Source organism: Balaenoptera ricei, chromosome 5 (genome assembly GCF_028023285.1).
Source record: "Balaenoptera ricei isolate mBalRic1 chromosome 5, mBalRic1.hap2, whole genome shotgun sequence".
NCBI classification, from domain to species: Eukaryota; Metazoa; Chordata; class Mammalia; order Artiodactyla; family Balaenopteridae; genus Balaenoptera; species Balaenoptera ricei.
The window spans coordinates 2,542,634-2,566,606 of record NC_082643.1 but is presented as its reverse complement, the minus strand read 5'-3'; the positions used below and the strand labels follow the sequence as shown (position 1 = coordinate 2,566,606).

The window sequence follows — 23,973 nt, the reverse complement described above, 5'->3', positions numbered from 1 at the left end:
ATAATATTGGGAATAATTTTTTAAAACCTAGTTATCCCTTCATCTATCCTAAATCTTGAAAAAATGATAAAGATATTATAGGAGAGCCCAGTTCCAGTGTCCAAATATAGTATTATCATCATTCAAGAGTATTTACTTATTATAAAAAACAAATTTGTTTTATGATGCATTGTAGTTTAGTGTATAGAAGTTATTATTTGCTTCTGAAAACTGATGATTTGGTATCAGACAAAATTGTAATTCCATTATTTATACAGCTAATGATTTTCTTGAAAATACTTGGAACTGGTTAGTCTGACCTCCTCCAGGGGGGTTAAAAAAAAAAAGTCACAACCTTTACCCCTTTTCTGAAAAATATCTGATACTTCACTTTAGAGATTTAAACACTTAGACACACTGGCTGAATTCTGGTAGAGAAGTGAGGTCAAAAAGTCCAGTGAACTCATAACATCACCATACAAAATCACAGATGGCAATTCTATGTCCATCTCTTTGATGCCAGTAGTGCTAACACCAGGCTATGAAATGGCAATGATTTAAATACCCAATGGAAATAGAAATGGTAATTTGGGTGGAATTTGGATAGCACTTGACCCAAGAATGATTTCAACTAAGTTAAGAGTAGGGCAGATAGTGTCCGATTACTTTGATATTCCAAAAAACATAAAGCAAACTGTGGACAAAGAAAGTCGCCTGTCATCTCAGTAAACAAAGGATGTTGAAGCCATGAAGCCCTCAGCCACTGCAGCTGCCCCCCAGAGCACCCTGAGGGGGTTCAGGATAGAGAAAAGCAGGACACTGGCCCTAGATGGTATAGGTGCACATCAAAGGAATAATTTCAATGAGCCCAGACTCTTGCATCTTCCCATACAGAGAAAAGCACTAAATTCATTAACTTGAGATTTTTAGTTTTCCCTAATTAGCAGTAATCTTTCGATGTTCCAACTACCTGTTTGTTTTTGTTTTTGTTTGTTGTTGTTATTGTTGCAAAAACCCCTCCAGATCCTGGCTCTTCCCTTATGTCTCTGGAGCCGTCCCTCAGAGCTGTCTCAGGGGATGTCTCCCGGGCTGTAGTCCTCAGAATGTCTGTTGAATAAAACATAATTCTCAACTTTTACGTTGTGCTCTTCTATCCCCCAGCTGACAGTCTGGCAACCACTAAGGGACCTAGAGCTGACTTCTCTCCTTCACCTGAACTCTCTGAGGAACGGGAGCCTTGGTACCAGCAGAGGCCTCTTCTGTCCACCCACCTCCTGAGAGACTCCAGACGAATCTGGGTGAGTGCCCCCTGGTTCTCAGAGCTCCAGATTATTGGTTGATGATCCAGTTTTATGTGGCGGTGTGTAACAGGCACCTGGCTCCCAAGCTGAAAGATACTGGGGGTGGGGGGCCTGGCTGAAAGACCGTGGGGGCTCCGGACTGGGTGATGAGGTGGGAGGCTGGCCTAATATCTTTGCCTCCAACTAAGACTCCAGCCAGGTTTATGTGCGTACAAACCTTATACTTACAAGTACTTACTTAATTGGGAATTAAAGGAAATCTCGCCTCGAAAATGACAAAGATGGGGCTTTTTTATTGTGCCCGCAGGTAAGTTAGGGAAAACCGGCTTGTTAAAACACCTTTTCAGAATTCTGACCTTAAAGTAACAAAAGTCCTTCTAGGGGGAACTTGCATTTCCCTTCCTGTGTCTTTGAGATGTAAATGTTCTACCTGATCTTCCGTGTTGTGTGTGCTTTTAAACTTGGTCTCTGCCATCCGGAAGGTAACATAACGGTGTACACCTGTCAGCCAATCGAACAGACTGGGATTCCGAGCAGTCTTCTGTCTGTGCCAACTCCCAGGGACTTTTTTTGCCATCTTAACCTTCATCGTGTCAGCCTGTTCAATGAAGGCCTTTACTTTCTTAGACTATTTTTGGGAGTAAACCTTCTGGATCTTGTTTAGGCGGCACCCTCCATGCTCTCTTATTGGGAAGCCTCTTGCATTTTATTGGTTTGAGTCACTATTAAGATATACCTCATTAAGGGCCAGATGATGGATCCTGTAAACTGGAGATATTTCTAAACTGGTAAAATTTTAGAGCGCTCTCATAGTGAGCAGCTGTTTCATTGGTACCCATGAAAAAAAACAAATTAGAAGGTGGAAAAAGACATATATAATGATTAACCTAAGAACTCCTTTAAAACAAACAAAGAAAAAAACAGTTTGGGAAGACTTATTTGTGGTCTCTGCTTCCCCTCAATGGGTCTTACAGATGCTAATAAAAGCATTAGGCTAATTAATGTAAACTAGTTTAACATGGAAGTTAAAAAAAAACCGAAGGGAAAAGTCTAGAGACTTCTTCCTGACAAGGTGGAAATTTTAGAGACTGGAACCCCCCAAATAAAGAAATCTACAGATGGTTATTAATAAATGGGATAAATAAAATGGATGTTAGTGGGATTAAAAGGTTTTGATGGAACACTACCTAAGGATGATGAGCCAAAGGGACCCCCTATTGGTTCCCAACATTAAAGGGCCCCAAACAAGTCCACTCTACCCAGTTTAAAAAACATATATATTTAAAAGGCTGGAAGAAAATTACATTTAGATACCTGACCAACAGTTACTTGGGGCAACAGGCCAACAAATCAAGTGAAAAGACTGACAAAAGGGGCTGAGTCCCTTGGTTCAACCCCTCACTAGGGACCCCAGAGCCTTTTAAACAAAATAGATAAAATGGTTGGAGAATGAAAGAAAGCTTCTAGGACTCCTTGTATGACCAAAGCTTGTTGATTGGGTCCTAATGGGAACCAAAGTTAAAGGTATAAAAGTTGACAGAATTGAGATGAAAGTTTATAAAAATTGGTACATTTAAATAGGCTTTATATAAGATGTTTACATCTCTTTTGCTGAATTATATTGTGGTATAGACATGTTTCACTGGGCTTCCTCTACTTGGTATTATAAGACAGGGCATATGAATCTGGCCCTCATGAAATATTAAACATATGAAAGGAAACCAACAGGGTTACCTGAGCCCATACAATATAAAGTAATAACTGGGAACTAATATTCAGGGTCAATAAAAATAATAATAAGACATTTTGCTCTGGGTCTACCCTGTGCACTCAAAAAGAGGGCCGTTGTTAATGCCTTATGCAAGCTTTTGAAGTCATGATAAATTAAATCCTAAAGTTGTAGAACATGGAACTCTTGATTTTCAGTTTAGTTGGAAATCTTCTCTCTGATACAAAAGCAAATAAAGTAAGCATAGTTGGGCAAATCAATCTGTTAATATCATTTAGGTGGCAGATCAGTTCTTTGGAGAATTAGGAGCAGATTATCTTTCAAATCTCTACAAATCAGAAATGTAAATACAGCCCACAAAGACCCGAGACTGAGCCTAATTAGCTCAAACAGGTAAAACCTGAAACCAAGGGGAAAAAAGGGGGGAAAAGGCCTTTTTAAACTCAAACTGTTGGAAAAGTTTCCTCAATCAAAATCTAATTCAGAGCCTCCTTAAGGGTTTATCAAGGACAAATACAAATCTTAAGTCTTTTCCACAAATAGTGAAGCCTTGGTCATCTGAGCAAACAAATTTAACTTATTCCAACTGTTACTTATAAACTAGTGAGTTTATACGGTAATACCTGATTCATAACTAAGCTTTTAGAGTGAAGCTATGCTATCTCTAGTTTTGTCTGTTTGTATGTCTGGGTGTACATTACATATGAGATGTCTCAAACTCTGGAAAATATTATCAAAATTAAACTTATAAAAGTGCTCTATTTAATTGACTTAAAATAAGCACTTACAAAGTAAATATTTCTAAATATAAAAGAAACTGGCCAGAGTGAATTTTGGGTTCACATGATCTAGGAAATATTCAATATTAAATTAATATCTGATATTAAAGCTATCTTAAGCTTGTTGGTTTAATCAGTACAGACCTGTCTTACTTTTATTGTACCTAGGTTTACTGAAGGTCATAAGTTCATGTTATTTGTAACAGAGTTTGTCAACAAGAAAAAAAATTAAATAGTATGATTTTCATAAGTTACAAAATAAAGGTAAATGAGATAAGAGTTTTCAGGTGAACTCCAGGAATAATTATGTTTTGGGTATGTCTATCTTAAAATAGTTTCTTCAGATTTTTGGTAATTTGAGTTTTGACAAGTTAAATGATGGGAATTTATTGAATATCCAGATTATTTCAAATAAGATAAAATACTGGAACGTAATTGCTAAAGAGGTCTAAATCTACCTACTTTTGTCTCCTTACGAGAGGGAAACTAAAGATGTCGGGTTTATTGGACACATGCCTTGTTCCACACTGAGGAAAGAAATGATGCTATGAGAAAGATGTATGTTTCTAGAGGTTACAGAATATTCTAATCAGGAGATGCTGTTTGTGAACAAACAGTTCACAATCACTTGCTCCTTTTCAATTTTTGCTAAAGATTAAGGTTTTCAAGGGTTGAAACTAATATGTAATCAAAGCTACTAAAAATATTAAGGGAAACAATTCAGTGTGCTAGGAAAGTAGGATGTATGTTCTCAGCAAAAGAAGATATGAAGAATAGAAATGAATTTGTTGGAAAAAGAAGGGTGATTTTGTCCTAGAGACATTTACTTCTGGATAAAAAAAATTAAGGAACAAACTAATATGAACACAGAAAGTTGTGGAAGGTTTGCAGAAAGGGAGCCCTGAAAAGGAGTTCTGGACATAGTCAGGCTGGGATTAGATTAAATTTAATTAGGTAAATGGATTTTGTTATTAAAAGTAGGCTGGTGTAGGACTGGACTTGGTTCCTCTCTCTGTTAAGAGAACAAAGTTTTCACTGCTTTTGGTAAGAGATTGAGTTTCCGTGCCTCTAAGTGATCTGTTTTTGCTTTTGAAGTATTTTGTCACTTTCATTAAGTGAATAAGTGTTGTTTCACAGTGACCTATGATCCTATTTGACCAAGTGTTTTGAAACCTTTTTGATACTTTTGACAAACTTCCCAAATGGAAAATTCTAACTAAAGTTCTTTTGACCTCCAGCTAACTCTGAGATGCTTCAAAGGAATCCTGAGATATCTCGAAGAGAGATTTTAAACTAAGTTTATTTACGTTAACTTACATGGGAAACGCTGTCAAATAAGTGGTGATAATACCTTCTAAGGTTAGATGTCATTCATATAGATATTCCAAAATTTGTAAAGAATTCCTAAAAGTCTGATATGTCCTGGTATAATGCTATCAGTCATAATTCTAGTTATTATCTTAAAATGTTGTTTGTCACAGAAATATCCAAGTTTTTTGTCAATTGCATTGTAATCAGATCTTTAACCATACCATATTAAGTCTTTTGTCGGTTTTAGACAATCATTATTTTACTCTGATGCTTTTATATAATGAAGAGCTTCAAGAAGATTTACAAAAAGGACTATTTGACAAATACAAGTTTCTGACAACTTTTAGATAATACCACTGAGCTGGAAAACATTTCCTCTTACACTTACCCACAGGTTGATTAAGTATACCTTTGTAAACGAAGATGAAACATTTCTTTCTCTCTCTACCTGATCCCTCCAGAATTTGGCTTCTCCAGCTGGCTCCCTTGTGGACTTGATGGCTTATTTCGACCAGATTACAACTAGTTATACTAATCACTGTTTTAATTTGCTCTCTTGTTAGTTTCAAATTACTTATGACTTGTCCCTCTCTCTGCTGCACTGTGACCTTATTAATGTTATTAGCTGTGTTACTTATATCCTGTCTATCTTATAAGATTGCTTTCTCTCGCATTACCCAATGTGTAACCAGGCCTCCAACAAAATCAATGATGTCTTAAGACAGTTGATCACATACATAACTCTAGAATAATTGTAACAGTGCAACTTTAGATATGGGAAGAAGTAACAAGGGAAAACAGCTCCTGGATCGTCATAAACTAGTAAGACAGGCGTTGCAGAAAATCTTAGATTACCAACAGGGCCCGATCCCCCAAATAACACATTGGGTGGCCTATCAACAGAATCTTCGCCTGATCTAGGAAGGAGCCCTCCTAGCGCCATGGGACAAAAACTGGTCATGAAATGACTCCCGAACATTGGTCAAATTTATGACTAAGAGGAGGCACTGTGGACAAAGAGTATCGCCTCCCATCTCAGTAAACAAAGGATGTTGGAGCCATCGAGCCCTCAGCCACTGCAGCTGCCCCAGCTGTGCACCCTGGGGGGATTCAGGATGGAGAGAAGCAGGACACTGGCCCCAGATAGCTGAGGTGCACATCAAAGGAAGGAGTTCAACGAGCCCAGACTCTTGCATCTTCCCATACCTGGCAAAATGCTAGATTCATTCACTTGAGATATCTGGTTTTCACTACTGAGCAGTAATCTTTTGATGTCCCAACTACCTGGCTTTTTGTTTTTGTTTTTGTTTGTTTTTGCAAAAATGCCTCTGCATCTTGGCTTCTCCCTGACCTCTTCACAACAGTCCCTCAGAGCTGTCTGAAGAGGCTGTCTCCTGGGCTTAAGTGCTCAGTGTGTCTGCGAATAAAACATAATTCGCAACCTTTAGGTTGTGCTTTTTTTTTTTTTTTCAGTCAACAATACTTACCCGTTAGGTGTAGTAATACACGCACGAGGTATAGAAACTTTAAATGAAATCCTAACTATTTAATCCACGATGGCCGAATTTGACAAAATTCTTTCATGAAATTCGTTGACTTTGCAATAAGTACACCTGTTTATTCCATAACCACAAATTAATTTAAAGAAACTAAAGATAAAAACTAAGTCCGTTGTGGGAAAATTCAATATCCTGGAGTAAACTTTTTTTTTTTTTGACTTTTTAAACGTTCTTTTGTTCTTAAGTAAAACAAAACAAAACCAAACCCATCCCGCTGCATCATTCTACTTTTTTTTTTCTTACGTGAAAGAGGGGGCGGGTAAAGAGGTATTTTACCAAGTCATCCTGACGGTTCTAGGGGCAACCACGAGACGACAAGCCCTAGAGTTAATTTCAGGCAACGCAGAAAAATTCCTGGCCCCAGATCCACTCTGATCCACTTGGGCAGCATTTGAAAGTTAATGCTGGTGGCAGAACGGTTCAAACTCTTAAGAAAGGAGTAGGACGGCTGCCAAGACGCCAGCCAGCTGAAGACCAAGGGGAAAAGCTGTGCAAATGTTAGTTTACCCATTCCCAACTCGGCGACAGACAACGCCTGGGCTTCTACAGGGGGCTCAGCACCGGCGCTCGGGGAGATTCCGCGCCGTGCTGACAAGTTTCCTGCGCCCGTGACCTCTGGCCTAGTTAGTTGTCAACTCTGCAGCTGGACGAGCCCGAGAGGGAGCCGGAGCGGAAGCCAGGGGGGAACCCAGGGTCCGCCGGGCGCTGACCGCGCGCCCTCCGCCTTGGTTCCACCCAACGACGCGGGCCCGGGCTGCCCCGCGACCTCGCTCCCCTCACCCGCGCGCGCAGACCCCGCTCACCCGGGCAGGCCAGCCTGGCCAGCGGCACCTGCATGTTTACTGCAGCCGGTACGCTGGCGGACGCCGCGGGAGGAGCTCGGGCTCAGCTCGCCCGGGCGCGGGACCTCTAGGCCGCGGGGGGCGCCATCGCCCGCCTGCACGCCCGGAGTCTCCGCCCCCCTCCTCCTCAGCGACCGCTCCGCCTTCACGGCGCTCCCGCCTCTCTCTTGCTGTGCACTGACGCCGCGCGAGACGCGACGAAAGCAGCGCTTCCGGGTCACGGACTGAGGGGGCAAGGGAAGAGACCCCAAGTCCCGGCGCCGCCCGCGGCTGCAGGCGGCGCGGCCTGTCACCCGGGCGCGCGGAGGCCGCCGGAGCTCTGGCGGGCCGAGACCACCAATCCCAGGGTGCTTCGCGCGCGCAGTGCCAAGAAGGTGGGGCGGAGCGGCGCGCACGGCACCCTGGGAGGTGTCGTCTTCTGCTCCGGGGGCGTAGCGTAGAGCCGCCCGAGGCGCACTCACTGGCACCTGATTGGCTGTCCCGAGAAAGTGACAGGGCTTCGCGGCCCAGGGCCGAGAGCGGCGAGGAGGCGGGCCCGCTGGGCTTTAGGCGCGAGCGGTTGAAAGTCGGTTGGTATCGGTTCGGCCGCCGAGGTGCCGTCCCACCGCCCAGCCCGCTCCATGGCGGACCCGGAGGAGCTGCGGCTTTCCCCGCAGCCGCCGCCCTCCTCTCCCTCGTCTTCAGACGCGTCTTCAGCATCTTCCCCCGGCACCCCGGGGGGTTTGGGCCGTCCGGTTCCGAACAGGAACAGCGGCCGGCCGGTGGACCCGCTGGAGGAGGTGGAGCTGCAGATCGGAGACGTGAGTGCGGCCGGCGGGTCCGGGCCGGTCCCGCCCGTGTTCAGGATCCGCGTCGGGAGTCCCGCGCACTCCTCCCGCGCCGCGCCCGCGCCGGGGGTTCTTCGTGCCCGGCCGCCGGGTTCCCGTCCGGCGCTGTAACCCGAAACCGCGCAGTTCGCATCGCCCGCCCCACCTCGTCTGCGGGGCCGAGGGCCAGGCCGTGATCCTCTGCCGGGACTTAAGGCGCCCCCGTCCCGGTGGGCCGCCTGCCCAGAGCCCGCTGACAAGGCGATTATCTGTCCGGGCGGATCCAGTCAGGACGGGTCACTCCCCTCCCGGGGGTCCAGACGGCTTCCACTAACGGGGCAGAGACCCCTCCCCGGGCTGTCTGCCGGGATGCCGGGTGTGGTCGGCTTCTGCTGAACCTCCAGTTTCCAGACCCCGCCTCCCCGAGCGGTCCCGGTTTCAGGATTTAGGGTCAAGTGTAGGGTGTGTCTTAACTGGGGGAGCCTCCCGTGCAGACCGCAAACTGCGGAGTGAACTCCGTTAATGTCTCGTTGCTCAGTGGGTATTTGTTGTTCTAGAAGATGGCGAGAGTGCTGCCGCAGTTTCTGTCTCTGCTGAGCAGGCTGGTTCCAAGTGAGCGCGTAGAATGCAGTGCGGGTGTGTAACGTGAGGGTCTGTTCTTCGGTCTGCGCGTTTTCACGGTCTGCCGCGTTCACAGGTGAAGACAGTGGAGCACGGCCCTTGGTACCCACGTATCAGTAAGAGCTGTGTCATAAGAAGACCTTCAGGTACTTCTGGTACTTGGTGTCAAGGGGCCCAAGTCGTCTTGTTGAGCTAAATGAGACTCTAGTGTATTTTCAACGAAAAAAATGCTGACTGCTCCTGTCTCATCCGTCATGGATTATCTTTCTCGCAGACATACTTCCTCAAAGTTTACTTCATATAGAAGAACTTCTGGGACTTCCCGGGTGGTCCAGTGGTTAAGAATCCGCCTTGCAGCGCAGCGGAGGCGGGCCCGAGCCCTGGTCGGGGGACTAAGATCCCGCGTGCCACCTGGGCATCTGAGCCACGCGCTGTAGAGCCGGCGCCTGGCAGCTAGTGAGCCCGCGTGCCCCAAGGACGAGCCTGCCTGCTGCAGCTAAGACCCGATGCAAGCAAAGAAGCAACTAAATTTAAAAAAAAAAAAGAAAGAAAGAAAATTTCTTAGGTTCCACGAAAGAGCTGATGTTTTAGTTTGTAGATTTTTTTACTTTTAAAGAAAATAACTTGGGCATTGGATTCGAGGTTCTAAGTTATTTTCAGGTTGGTTTATAAGATGCGGAGAGAATTAAAAAAAAATTTTTTTCTATTGTTTGACTTTTTTTTTTTTTTAAATTTCAGGCAGCATTTTCATTAACCAAACTTCTTGAAGCTGCATCTGCAGTATCAGCTCAAGTGGAAGAGCTTGCCTTCAAATGTACAGAAAATGCACGTTTCCTTAAAACATGGCGGGACCTCTTGAAAGAAGGCTATGATTCCTTGAAGCCTGACAACTGATTTGACTCTAATAATCCCTACCACCTCATTTATGATGTTTGCACATGTACCGTGTGGATAGGATAATCACCAGCAGTTCTGTATACAGAAGATGAAATTTTTCTTGGTTTTCTTCATTTTGTGAAAACAGAATATGATGTTATTTTTGATGTTGGCCCGTTTATCTTTAAACACTTTCTGTTCTCTAAACTTTCAAAGACTCTTCTATGAAAGTTAATTTAATCAGTAGATAATATTAATAATGCCACAGTGCTACCAGTAGCAAACTAGGTGGACCATTATTCTCTTCAGTTTGCAAGAAGATACCAAAAACGGCAGAGTTTGAAGTCGAGCTTTATTATATGGACCAATGTTAGATTCAGCTCCATTAAGCTAAGTTCCCTAGAACCAACGATTGTGTCTTATTACTTCTATATTTCCAGCAGCTAGAAGTCTGTTACACAACAATCACTAAATGTTTGATGAATAAGAGTTGACAACGTAATTTAAAGCTGTTTTTTCTTCCTGTTTTTAGCATGAAGATTATAATTGTTTCTCGAAAAAATATTTGAGTCAGAACCTCATTGACTTGAAGGAAAATGTTTTTTTTTTTTAAAGAGGATTTTGAACTTTAACTGGTGTCAGCTTTTTAAAATATATGATAAATATTTTTCACCCTTCTATCATGCTTTCCAAAAAAGCTTTTACTGAAACCTGTCTTGAAAGAATGCCTATTTTTTTTTTCTAAGGTAAACTGCTTTTATGGATATTTCTCATATTTGATGTTGTTATATGTTTGCTCTCTTTGAAGTGCCTTATCAAAATTGTCGCTCTGTATTATTACTTTTGGAGCTTGGCAAGTGATAATTCTAAATTCTAAATATAATAATTCTAAACAAGTTACTTTTTAAAAATGCATCAAATTTAAATGATGTAATTATTTTCCTATTATTTGATCTTCATGACGGTGTTCTATTTTACTTGTCCCGTATCTTATGTTGCGCTGCCTCTCTCTCTCTTTCTCTTTTTTGGTGGGTTTGTGTCGTATATGTCAGTGATTGAACCAACTAATTCTCTTGCTGTGTAACTTCTGGACGCCTCTGATACAGTATCTTACTTCTTTGTAGGTAAGGAGGTATGTGCAGAACTATATTCCCAAGCCCCACAGTAGGCCTGTGAAAGGGGACACATGGATGGGCAAAGGATAGTTTTGTTTAGCATATTAGGTCATGGTTCTTGATTAATTTTTTTAAGCTAAGGATAACACATATGGTGTGTTCCTATACCAAAGAGATGCTTATTTTGATATTAGAAAACTTTTTATGTGTCATGAAAATTGCAATTTTTAAAATGTACAAAAATAAACTTTTGTTCAAACCAAATGTTATTTCCATTTCTTTGGGTTCATTATTTTAAAACTTTTTACTGAAATATTTCAAACCTAACAGGAAAGGTGAATGATTTAAAGAGCACCCATGTATTCTCACCACGCGGATTTAATGAATGTTAGCATTTGGTATGTTTTCTTCAGAGCTATACGTGTATGTAAATGTTAGATGCATTTGAAGCTTGTTTTGTTACCTCTTTGATCCCATCCCCTTCTTGTCTCCCCAGAGATAACCACTGTCCTAGAGGTGATGCATATTCTAGTTTGCGTTCTTGTATTTTTAATACGTATGCATGTTTTCAAAACACTACAAAGTACTGTCCTGAAACTAATATGATACTGTAAATCAACTATACTTCAGTTTAAAAAAAAACTGTACTATTTTGTGTCTGTAGTAACCAGCCTCCAGAGGGCCCCAGTGGTCTTCTCTTGCCTGATGATACCCATGGCCTTGTAGATTCTCCCACGTTGAATAGTGCTGACTTGTGTAAGTACCAGCATATTGAGGAAATGCAGTGTGATTTCCCAGACTATACCTTTTGTCCATTTTTCTGTTATGTTTTGTGTTTCCCTTATGGATTTGTAGGTATTACATATTTTGAATACTAACTAATGATCCATTATGTAGGTTTCAACTATCTTTTGTAGTCTGTGGTTTATTTTTGTATTTGATTATAGAGTCTCCTTGAATAAACGTTTTTCATTTTAATTTAATCTCACCAATCTTTCATAATAGTGTTTTCTGGGTCTTGTCTAGGAAATGTCATAAAGATGCTCTCCTGTATGTCTTTCCAAAAGTTAAAAAAGTTTGTTTTTAATGTTTGAGTGTTTAATCCACCTGAATTTCTTTTTGCTTATGGTTTAATTTTCGGGTCTTGTTTTGTGTGTTTGTTTTTGTATGTGTATAGCTGTTCCTCCAAATACCATGTTTCAAATGCTACATGTAATTCGATTGCCATATAAATGCCTCGGTCTGAGCTCTCTATTCTCTTCTTTTGATCTATTTGCTTGATCTCAAGCTAAGATTCCCTGTAACTTCCCCTGTTTTGGCTGTGTCATGAGTGTGATCTGTACTACTTTGGTTTTTGTGTGAGTTCCTCTCCCTGCGCCCACCATGTATGTTCTTTTAAGTTAGAAAAAGCATGTTAGTTGATTTCTAATTTAATTGCCATCAGCTTGGGCTAACCCTGATTTCAGGCACTGAGCTGTCTGTGGACACTTCAGTTAATTCCTCTACCAAACTTATAGCTGCTAATGTCGGAGCTCATGGGCCTGCAGCTCCGCTCTGCTTATAGTTTCTGTTGCCCAGCAGGGTCCACAGAGAAGTTCATCTTATTTTCAAGAGTGGCTTTTAAAGAAAATCATCCCATTTTATATTTCTTTTTGCTCTGCTTCATGGGAGAGATTGGGGAAGAGCTCAGGGCCTAAACATTTCTTAAAAACTTCAGAAAAAATTTTTAACTTAGTAGCTCATTGCCAGCTCTATACAAACCTCAGAGGACAATTTATTATTCTGACTGATGTAAACTTTTAAAAGCCTCAAGAGGCTGAAGTCAATAAGATGGAATTTTTAGCATTAAAATAGTGTATTTCGTTTCAAAAGTTCCTAGTATGAAATATGCATCAGACACTATGCTGGGAGCTTTATAAACATTATTTCATGTAACCATATTAGCTCTCTGAGGAAAGTGATATTATTCCTATCTACAGAATAGAAAACAGGCTGAGATGAAATAATTTGCCTGAGGGCCTCCAACACCAAAACTAATATGCTTGTCTATAACATACCTAGCTACCTAGCTTTTGGTTAGACCTATTAACATTCAAGGTTGTGATTTTATTTACTCTTCCCATGCAATGGTTTATGTGTCAACTTGGCTGGACCACAGGGTACCCATATATTTTGGCCAAACATTCTGGGTGCTTGTGTGAGGGCATTTTTGGATGAGAATAGCAATTAAATTGGTAGCCTGAGTAAAACAGATTGCCCTTCATAATCTGGGTGGGCCTCATTCAATCAGTCGAAGGCCTTGGAAACGTAGCTCTTCCTGCCTGATGACCTTTGAACTGAGACATTAGCTTTTCCTGGTTCTACAGAGCTTCTGGCCTTTGGACTTGAACTAGGACATTGGCTCTGCAGATTTTTGGACTTGCCAGCCTCCATAATCACATGAGCCAATTCCTTATAATAAATCTCTTTATATATGTAAATATATATATATATATATATACATTTGTTGAAAGTCTGCCACATTCTTCATGTGGAAAACATTGGTATCATTCCGTGTAAGAACAGAAATGACTCAGACAAGCCATGTTTTTAACAGAATTAAAGTTTGGGTAGTTTATTTTCAAAAGAAATCTATATAATTATATATTCAATAAATTTGTTATGTTTTTGATTCCAGTATTTTCATGTTTCAGACATTTTGGGGGTATTTAAAACTACCCGAAAACATTTTATTCCTGTGTAATGTTTTCAAATTATGAAAGCAAAAAATTTCAGTAGCTCAGAGCCAAAAAGTATCTGATGAACTTGCCGACCACATGAACAGAAGGTAAATTCATCCCCTGATGACTTTCTCTGTAGAGTAAAAATGTCCTATAGAGTAAAACATGCAGATCATTTTCCCCTGAAGTTCAGGTCCTGAATCAGTGCATTATAGCTCTTTTTTTCTTTTTCCTTAACTGCTTTATTGAGATATAATTTACATACCATAAAATTCACCCATCTAAAGTGTACAATTCAGTGGCTTTTCATATAACCGCAGAGTTGTTTATCTAGCACTACTATCAATTTTAGAACTTCTTTTTGCCCAAGAAGATACTCTACTTCTCAGGCATCATGTCCCCAACCCTCCCACCTCAGTAACCTCTGATCTACTTTGTCTCTATGAATCTGCTTCTTCTAGATATATCATGTAAATGGAACCATACAGTTATTTGAACTTTTTGTGCCTGGTTTATTTCGCATTCATCATGTTATAGCATGTGTCAGAATTTATTCCTTATTATGGCTGAATAATATTCCATCATACGTATACACCACATTTTGTTTATCTGTTTGTCAGTTCACGGGCACTTGGGTTGTTTCCATCTTTTGGCTGCTGTGAATAATGCTATGATGAGTATCTGAATACAAGTATCTGAGTCCTGTTTTCTTCTGGGTTTATACCCAAGAATGAAATTGCTGTATCGTATGGGAATACTATGATAAGCTTTTGAGGAACTGCCAAACTGTTTTCTACAGTGACTGCATCATTTTACATTCTGACCAGCAATGTAGAAAGGTTTTCAATATCCACGTCCTTGCCAATACTTGTTATTTTCTGTTTTTGTTTTTTTTTTTAAATTATAGCCCTCCTAGTAGGTGTAGTGTTATCTCATTATAGTTTAATTTGCATTTTCCTAATGATTAGTGATATTGAACATGCTTATTGGCCATTTATGAATCTTCTTTGGAGAAAAGTCTATTCAAGTCCTTTGCCCATTTAATAAATTGGGTTGCTTATCTTTTTTGTTGAGTTATAAGAGTTCTTTATATATTCTGGACATTAAACCCTTCTCAGATATATGAATGAAACTTCTTTCATTCTGAAGGTTGTCTTTTCACTTCTTTTAATAATGTTTGTTGATGCACAAAAGGTTTTAATTTAGATGAAGTCCAGTTTATCCATTTTTTTCCTTTTATTGCTCATGCTTTTGTTGTTATATCTAAGACTCCATTGCCAAATCCAGGGTTTGGAAGATTTCCCATATATTTTCTTCTAAGTGATTCATGTCATATTTATGTCGTTGATTTGTTTTGAGTAAATTTTTGTATATGGTGTAAGGTAGGGGTCCAAATTCATTATTTTGCATGTGGATATCCAGTTGTCCCAGCACTATTTGTTGAAAAAACTGTTCTTTCCCCATTTGATTGTCTTGTCATCTTTGTTGAACATCAACTGACTGTTAAATATGAGGGTTTTATTTCTGGACTCTCACTTCTGTTCCACTGATCTGAATGTCTATCCTTGTTCTAGCTTTTCTGATTCATTCCTTTGCCATACTTTTATTCTCTTTTTATGATCTCATATAATGGTACTCATTTAAAGCAAAAAGACAACTGGGAAGGAAGTGACAGAGAGGTGCTGTTTTGAGTTAATATCAGAGCTCTTTTTTCATAGTAATAAATATGTTTATTGGCTCTCAAGAGAGGCTTGAAGAGAGGTAAGATGAGTTCTTAAAACAAAATGTCTGTACTTTGCTAATAATCAGACATGTTCTCTGATGCTAGTATACTGATTATTCCAAAACCGTAAACCTTTATTTAAGAGTGTCTGTGATTCTTACTTTTGCTGGTAAGCAAGACAGACAAAGCTCTACCTTAAACTAGGAGCTGCAGATGGACTTTTTATATTCTTGTAGTTAAATACAATTTAACATTGCAAATTGAAAAGATTCTATACTGTCTACTCCCAGGAATTTACTGCAGTGCTATGCACACAATGGGTACTCAATAAATGCATGGTAAAAGAATGAATGAACCTTGAAGTAGATTTCTCTTAGTTTCCTATCCAAAATATGTACCAGTATATACACATTATCAATATAATTTATTTCCCTTTACACGGGCATCAGTCATTTTGATTTTTTCCCAAATAACCTCATGTCCATGTAAGCTAATTTATTTTAGCCGTTATTATAAATTATTTTGTGGCATTTATTTTGTACTAATAAATCCATCATGAAGCATCCCACAGTATTCTCTGTGTAGAAATAGGTTTCAGTCGGTTATGAATAGGAATTGAGTCTAGTTGATTGAGAAATGAGTGATAATTCACAGGGGTCTGTGAAAAGAGCTGGCTTCATTAGCTCAGAAGGCATCTCCTGCAGGGGCCACATTTCTACCCAGATGAACGATGGAGCATATGTCTTCTGACTTCCTTTGCTGTCAATAGATCTTCTCTGTCTGTAGTTATACCAAAACTGATGGATCATTTCTTTGAATGGTCTTGTGGTCAGAGTATAGAGAATTGGGTTCAAAGCACTGTTGATAGGCAGAATAAAAATCACTACCCAAGACGTTATGGTACCTGGAAGAGAAAAATGAAATTCCTTGAGTGTTTATGGATCTTTACAAGGTATGGACATACCTTGTCCTGGTTTCCCCGCCCCCCCCCCAGCCCCCCACACTGACTTTTGAGTCTTAATTTTTTTCCGCTTGATGTCACATAATTAAATACCAAGTCTATATGTGTTTCCAGATGTTTTTCCAGGGTGCCAGTGTTTGAGGGAGGAGCTAACACTATCAAAAACCAGGTGTTTTGCTAAGTAGCTTTTCTCGAATACATCAACAAAAGTATTCTATTGGGTAGAAATGTGTTCTACCAAGTGATTATATATTACTCGGATATGATTCCATCTTAGGAAAAACAATATTGTTTAGTATTTAAATCATACCTTTTCAAGTGTTTTAATTATTAGATAGTACATGTAATATTTCTCAGAATATATAGACTTAGCTTTAATAGATTTCTTTTCTGCTATTTATTTGGTTTGAAAAACAGGTATGCATTTTTAGGCTTTTGACTATTTATTTCGGTAAAAACATCTTTGCCTAACCTTATCTTAAAATTACTGCAGTATGTATGCAACTACCTAATACTCAGATTTTTATTATAATTTAATTTATGCTCTCTTCCCTCTTTTACTTATAAAATGTAAGGCACTATCACGACCAATCATGGGATAAAGCAAAATTAAAGTTGTATGTTTATAAATTTTTAAAGTGTGAATATATATTGCAGTATACATACAGTTAACAGGATTTTATACATTTTTTTATTGTGGTAAAATATACATAACATAAACTTTTCCATTTTAACCATTTTTAAGTGTACAGTTCAGTGGCATTAACTACATTCACATTGTTGTGCAACCATCACCACCATCCATTTCCAAAACTTTTTCATCTTCCCACACTAAAACTCCGTACCTTTAAACACTACCCACCCCCAACCCTCCTCCCCCTAATCCCTGACATCGCCATTCACAAACTTTTTGTCTCTGTGACTCTGACTACACTAATTACCTCATATAAGTGGAATCATACAGAATCTGTCCTTTTGTGACTGGCTTATTTCAGTAGCGTAATGTTTTCAAAATCTATCCATGTTGTAGCATGTATCAGAATTTCCTCCCTTTAAAGGCTGAATAATAATCCATTGTGTGTATATAACTCATTTGCTTTAAGCATTCGTCCGTTGATGGACCCTTGGGTTGTTTCACTCCCACATTTTGGCTACTGTGAATAATGCTGTCATGAACATGGGTGTATGAATGTCTGTTTGATTCCCTGCTTTCAATTCTTTTGGGTATATACTCAGGAGTAGAATTGCTGGGTCACATGGTAATCCTATGTTTAAGTTTTTGAGGAACCACCATACTGTTTTCTACAGCAGCTGTGCCATTTTACATTCCTACCAGCACAAGAGTTCCAATTTCTCCACATCCTTGCTAGTACTTGTTATTTTCTGTTTTTGAGAACAGCCATCCTAATGAATGTGATGTGCCTTATTTTTAAAGATCAAGAGTGCCTTCTTCTGTCGTCTCTCACACTCTGGGGTAATGTTCCCTAAATTGCTATGTATTTCAGGAAGAAAAATTTCTTATGTTCTAAAAAACAAAATGAAGTAATTATTTGATAATCATTTTGACCTGTGTTCCTTTCTGGTCATCTTAAGCATGGGATTAGCAGAATTTCAACGCAGTGAGTATAATTTATTGGAATCATTGTTCCTTTGTTCCCGTAGTCACTATGTTTTTTGGCATTTGTGGAAAAAATTGAACACATGGCAGGCTCCAGCTTGCGCCAGGAGAAGCTGTAGCCCCCGCCATGCTCTGGCTCCAGCCCCCCACCCCTCAAGGCAGCAGCTGCCAGTGACCCAGGAGAAGCCCTGGCTCACATGGGGCTCTGACTCTAGCCCCTTCGTCTCCAGCCCCCAAACCCCAACCAAGGCGATGGGCCTGACATGCCGCAGGAAAACCCTTGCCCCTGTTTGTTTCAGATTCAGCTCTCCCACCAAAGCCACTGGGCATGTGCAGACCGCATAGGGGTGCTCCCACATAAGGACACAAATCAAGCTCAGGATAGGCAACTGTTTTGCCTAATTTCACAGAGACAAACAGAGAAAGCCAAACAAAATGAGAGGACAGGGAATATTTTCCAAATTAAAGAGCAAGATAAAACCCCAGGAGAAAAACCAAAAGAAGTGGAGATAAGTAATTTACCTAACAAAGAATTTAAAGCAATGGTCATAAAAATGTTCACCCGCCTTGGGAAAGGACAAGAGGAGCCCACAACTGTAACAAAGAAACAGAAAATGTAAAAGAGAACCAATCAGAGCCGAAGAATACAATAACTGAAATGAAAAATACACTAGAGGGTATCAACAGTAAAGTGATACAGAAGAATGAAACAGAAGAATCCTTAGCAACCTGGAAGACAGAATAGTGTAAATCACTCAATCAGAATAGCAAAAAGAAAAAAATAATTTAAAAAAAAATGAGAATAGTTTAAAGGACCTCAGAGACAGCATCAGGTGTACTAACATTTGCATTATAGGGTTCCCAGAAGGAGAAAAGAGAAAGGAAGGGGGCAAAAAATGTATTTGATTAAATAATGGCTGAAAATTATTTAATTTAACCTGAAGAAGGAAGCACCTGATCCAGGAAGCACATAAAGTCCCAAACAAAATGAACTCAAAGAGATCCACACTAAGACATATAATAATTAAAATGGCAAGAGTTAAAGCAAGAATTTTAAAGGCAGCAAGAGAAAGGCAAAGAGTCACATACAAGGAAAACCACATAAGGCTACCAGCTGACTTTTCAGCAGAAATTTGCAGGCCAGAAGGGAGTGGCATGATACATTTAAAGTGTTGAAAGAAAGGAAAAAACCTATAGCCAAGGATACTGTACCTGGCAATGCTATCATTCAGAATTGAAAGAGCAGCAGCAGCATAGCCCAGTGAGATCACCTCGGTGCTTTGTGGTGACTTACAGGGGTGGGATAGGGAGGGCGGGAGCGAGGCTCAAGATGGGGGGGGGGATGTGGGGATATATGTATGCATATGGCTGATTCACTTTGTTGTACAACAGAGACTTGCACAGCATTGGGAAGCAATTGTACTCCAATAAAGATGTATTTTAAAAAAAAGAGTTTCCCAACAGGTAAAAACTAAAAAAATTCATCACCACTAAACCAGCCTTACAAGAACCATTAAGGGGACTTTTTCAAGTGAAAAAAAAAAGCCATAATGAAAAGTAAAATATATGAAGGAAAAAAATCTTACTGATAAAGGCAAATATAGAGTAAAGGCAGTGGATCAAGTACTTAAAAGAGCTAGTACTAAGATTAAAACCAAAACTTTGTAAAATCAAAATCAACTATAGTTACAATAAACAGTTAAGGGATACATATAAAGATGTAAAATATGACACCAAAACAAAACTTCAGGGGGGAATAACAATGTAGAGCTTTTAGAATGCATTTGAACTTAGCTATCAGTTTACATGTGTGTGTGTGTATACATATATATATATATATATACATATATATATATATGTATATATATATATATGGCATGGTAACTACAAACCTTAAAACAACAATAGATACACACACACAAAAGGGAAAGGAACCCACACATAACACTAAGGAAAATCAAGGGAAGATGCTAAAAGAAGACAAGAACAGAGAAGAACTACAAAAACAACCAGAAAACAAGTAACAAAATGACAATAAGTACATACCTACCAATAACCACTTTAAATGTAAATGGACTAAATGCTCCAATAAAAAGACAGAGGGTGGCTGAATGGATTAAAAAACAAGCCCCATCTATATGCTAGCTACAAGAGAGTCACTTCAGAGCAAAGATACATACTGAAAGTGAAGAGACGGAAAAAGATATTCCATGCAAATGAAAATGAAAAGAAAGCTGGGTTAGCAATACACATATCAGACAAAATAGACTTTAAAGAGAAGTCTGTAACAAAAGACATAGACGGGCACTTATAAAATGATAAAGGGGTAAACCCAAGAAGAGGATATAACATTTGTAAACATATGTGCACCTAACATAGAAGCACCTAAATATGTAAAGCAAATATTATCAGACATAAAGGGAGAAATTGACAGTATTAGAAGATGGTAGGAGACTTTAATACCCCACACACATCAAGGGCTAGATCATCCAGACAGAAATCAATAAGGAAACAGTGGCTTTAAGAGACACATTATACCAGTTGAACTTAATAAATATCTACAGAACATTCCATTAAAAACAGGAAATTACACATCCTTTTCAAATGTGCATACAACATTTTCCAGGATAAATCACATGCTAGGCCACACAACAAGTCTTAGTAAATTTAAGAAGGCTAAAATCATATCAAGCATCTTTTCCAACCACAATAGTATGAAACTAGGAGCCAATTACAGGAAGAAAAGTGGAAAAACACAAATGTGTAGACTAAACAACATGCTACTAAAAAACCAATGGGTCAACAAAGAAATCAAAGAGGAAACAAAAAATTACCTTAAGATGAATGAAAATAGAAACACAACCCTCCAGAATCTATGAGACACAGCAAAAGCAGTTCTAAGAGGGAAGTTTACAGTGATTCAGGGACACCCCAAGAAATAAAAAAATCTCAAATGGACAACCTAACTTTCTAATGAAAGGAACTAGAAAAAGAACAAACAAGGCCCAAAGTTAGTAGAAGGAAGGAAGTAATAAAGATCAGAGCAGAAAGAAATGAGATAGAGACTAAAAAGTAGTCAAAAAGATCAGTGAAACTAAGAGTTCGTTTTTTGAAAAGATAAAATATTGCTAAATCTTTAGCCAGACTCATCAAGAAAAAAAAGAGAAGGGATCAAAATAAATAAAATTAGAAATGAAAAAGTAGAAGTTAAAACTGATATCACAGAAGTACAAACAATCATCAGAGAATACTACTAACAGTTATATGTCAACAAATTGGACAACTTACAAGAAATGGATAAATTCCTAGAAACATAAAAACTTATAAGAGTGTATCAGGAAGAAATATGGAAAAAGGTATTCCACGCAAATGGAAATCAAAAGAAAGCCAGAGTAGCAATACTCATATCAGACAAAATAGACTTTAAATGGAAGACTGTTACAAGAGACAAAGACTGACACTACATAATGATCAAGGGATCAATGCAAGAAAAGGATATAACAATTATAAATGTATATGCATCCAACATAGAATCACCTAAATATATAAGGCAAATATTAATGGACAGATTTTTTATTTCTTTACAGGAAGAAAAAATTCATACCTGGTATTTCTACCTGAAGCAATGAGAGAAATTTCAGTATAAAGATGGGTATCCAGCACAATGCATCAGTAAATACAATAAAGAAAAAACGTTTGGCAAGGATCATCTCTTTCCTAACTTGATTCCGTACTTTGGTTGCTGTTATGGCACTTTGATGGATGCTGTAAAACATGCTTCCATATGAAAAAACTATGATGATAAATGCTGCTAAGTTAATACCTATGAAGAACACAAAGATGATGATTAATGAATAAGAACATTCTTTCAGAACAAGCAAACATACCCTTAGCTGTTATTGTAAAGGAGAAGATACAAAGACCACAATGTGTTTTTTGTTCTTTGTAAGAATTACTAAGGCACAAAAATCATTAATTAAAAAATTTAAATATTGTTGAAGCTATAAGAATGATGAAATGTTTAATTTTAAAATGGCATATTAAAATTAGATTATAGTGATTCAATGACTATCTTGGGCTTATTACATTAATCTGTCTTGTGTTAATTTTTTTGGTAATTCAATTACTTTGTTATATTTTGAGGATATTTTTCACAAGAGGGCATACTTGGTTGTCTGCTCCCAAGCCAAAGACTTGTGTGGCTACTTTGAATTTGTTCATATTATAAAGGCAAAGAGTTAAAATATGTTTTGCTTAGTATTATTAGGGTGATTGCATGAAATGCAAGTGTTTAGCATCTTGTCTTTTATTAAAGTGTATCATATAAGAATTAATATGATGAAGTGGTAATTTAGAAAAAATAATCCCTTTAGGGGATTCTGATACAATCCACCCTCAGTGTCCATTCTGGTTAGAAGATCTGAAATAGAAAGTTGTAAATATTAAAAGGCATAATGAGATTCAGATTGTGATTTATTCTAGCATTTGAATGAAAGGGCTTCTAATACAGAGTTTCTTACCGAGAAAAATTGCCACTGAATAAATCTGGGCTCCAATACTTTCTGTACCTTCTGAATGAAGAGGGAAGCATACCCCGTTGGTGCCGTAGTAGTTTTTGAAAAATTCCTTATTGCTCAGTGGAATGAAAGCCACGATAAAACCGATAATCCAAATGAGAATCAAAACTGTAATGGTTCTGCATTTTCCAGGTCTTAAACATCTGAAAGGATATACAATACAGATATATTTTTCCACTGTCAGAAATGTTAAAAGTAACACTGATACTTCTGTGGACAGAATGGCCAGGGACCCCAGAAGCTGGCAATGAATACTCTCCATCCACAGCTGTGCGTGCTTGTTGTATTCTCCTCGAAACTTCAGGTCAAAGGCTCCGATCAGAAACAAATAGATTCCCATCAGGCAGTCGGCACCTACAGGGATCAGTGAATTTCACAAATTTAGAGAAATAAATAGGTAAGATGGAGTTATCATTAAGCAGAAATTTTTTTAAAAAATTTATTTATCTATTTATTTTTGGCTGCATTGGGTCTTCGCTGCTGCGCGCGGGCTTTCTCTAGTTGCGGCGAGTGGGGGCCACTCTTCGTCGCGGTGCGCGGGCTTCTCATCGCGGTGGCTTATCTTGTTGCGGAGCACGGGCTCTAGGCGGGTGGGCTTCAGTAGTTGTGGCTCGCGGACTGTCGAGCACAGGCTCAGCAGTTGTGGTGCACAGGCCTGGTTGCTCTGCAGCATGTGGAATCTTTCTGGGCCAGGGGTCCAACCCATGTCCCCTGCATTGGCAGGCGGCTTCTTAACCACTGCGCCACCAGGGAAGCCCCAGAAATATTTTTAATATTAGCCCCAAATAGCCAAGTTCCTTCTATCTTGGGGGCGGGGGAGGGAAGTTTTATTCTAAGAGTTCATTTATGGTTAAGGACCACTTCATCAACTCTCCCTGCTAAGCACTCTTACAGCATCCTCTGCAGCCAATTACGTAATCATTCCTCTGTTTTCGTCTAACACACAGTCTGTAAGAGCAGGGATCTTGTCTGTTTTGTTTTCTGTTCTAGTCCCATCACCTAGCAGTGCTGAGTAAATGAGTAAAATGCATGAGCATTCAATTAGGGACAAGATCGAGATGTTATAATTTGGTTCATCTCTTCCATGGAAATTCTCCCAGCTTAAGAAACTTAAGTCATTCAAAATCCCAGAGAAAGTAATCCAGAAGTTGCTATGACAGAGTAATGACTGTGAATTTTGAGGTCTGTCATTTTGAAGATGTGAATAATTATGATTATTGTAGTCAGTATAATTCTGAGGGGCTTAAATGACTCACCCAGGGGTGGTCGAAGAGAAACTGTTCTCTCTGATTCTTTCTTCCCATCTGAACATCTTTCTCTGTCTCTTTTCAGACTCCTCCATCCCCCACATCAGCTGTTAATGTGATACACTTCTTGGTGTATTTGCTTTTTTAGCAAATATTACATATCAGAGAGTAGGTGAGATTCTTTTTTTGACCGCGCAAGCATTCTATAC

The 23,973-nt window shown here is 39.3% G+C and overlaps 3 protein-coding genes across 6 annotated transcripts in view; 1 reads left to right on the top strand and 2 right to left on the bottom strand.

Annotated features, from left to right (window-relative positions):
- Window positions 1–7,802, bottom strand: part of ETFDH (electron transfer flavoprotein dehydrogenase) — a 37,501-nt gene extending 29,699 nt beyond the window's left edge. The window contains exon 1 of the mRNA XM_059922340.1: window positions 7,462–7,802. Coding sequence (XP_059778323.1) covers window positions 7,462–7,495 — 34 coding nt within the window. The 5' untranslated portion in view covers window positions 7,496–7,802. The remainder of the gene's footprint in view (window positions 1–7,461) is intronic.
- Window positions 7,736–11,182, top strand: C5H4orf46 (chromosome 5 C4orf46 homolog). The gene is made up of 2 exons (XM_059922343.1): window positions 7,736–8,300; window positions 9,666–11,182. The coding sequence occupies exons 1-2, from the start codon at window positions 8,121–8,123 to the stop codon at window positions 9,819–9,821; spliced, it is 336 nt and encodes a 111-aa protein (XP_059778326.1). The 5' UTR covers window positions 7,736–8,120; the 3' UTR covers window positions 9,822–11,182.
- A 4,728-nt stretch (window positions 11,183–15,910) lies between these two features.
- RXFP1 (relaxin family peptide receptor 1) overlaps window positions 15,911–23,973 on the bottom strand; it is a 72,086-nt gene continuing 64,023 nt past the window's right edge. For all 4 annotated transcript variants that reach the window (XM_059923869.1, XM_059923870.1, XM_059923871.1 and 1 more), the window contains 3 exons: window positions 22,461–22,871; window positions 21,545–21,763; window positions 15,911–16,265 (listed from right to left, as the gene is read on the bottom strand). In XM_059923869.1, coding sequence (XP_059779852.1) covers window positions 15,964–16,265; window positions 21,545–21,763; window positions 22,461–22,871 — 932 coding nt within the window. In that variant the 3' untranslated portion in view covers window positions 15,911–15,963. The remainder of the gene's footprint in view (window positions 16,266–21,544; window positions 21,764–22,460; window positions 22,872–23,973) is intronic.

Coding starts and splice junctions, on each gene's coding strand:
- C5H4orf46 (XM_059922343.1), top strand. CDS start 8,121: ATGGCGGACCCGGAGGAGCTGCGGCTTTCCCCGCAGCCGCCGCCCTCC. Junction 8,301..9,665: donor TGGAGCTGCAGATCGGAGAC/GTGAGTGCGGCC, acceptor TTTAAATTTCAG/GCAGCATTTTCATTAACCAA.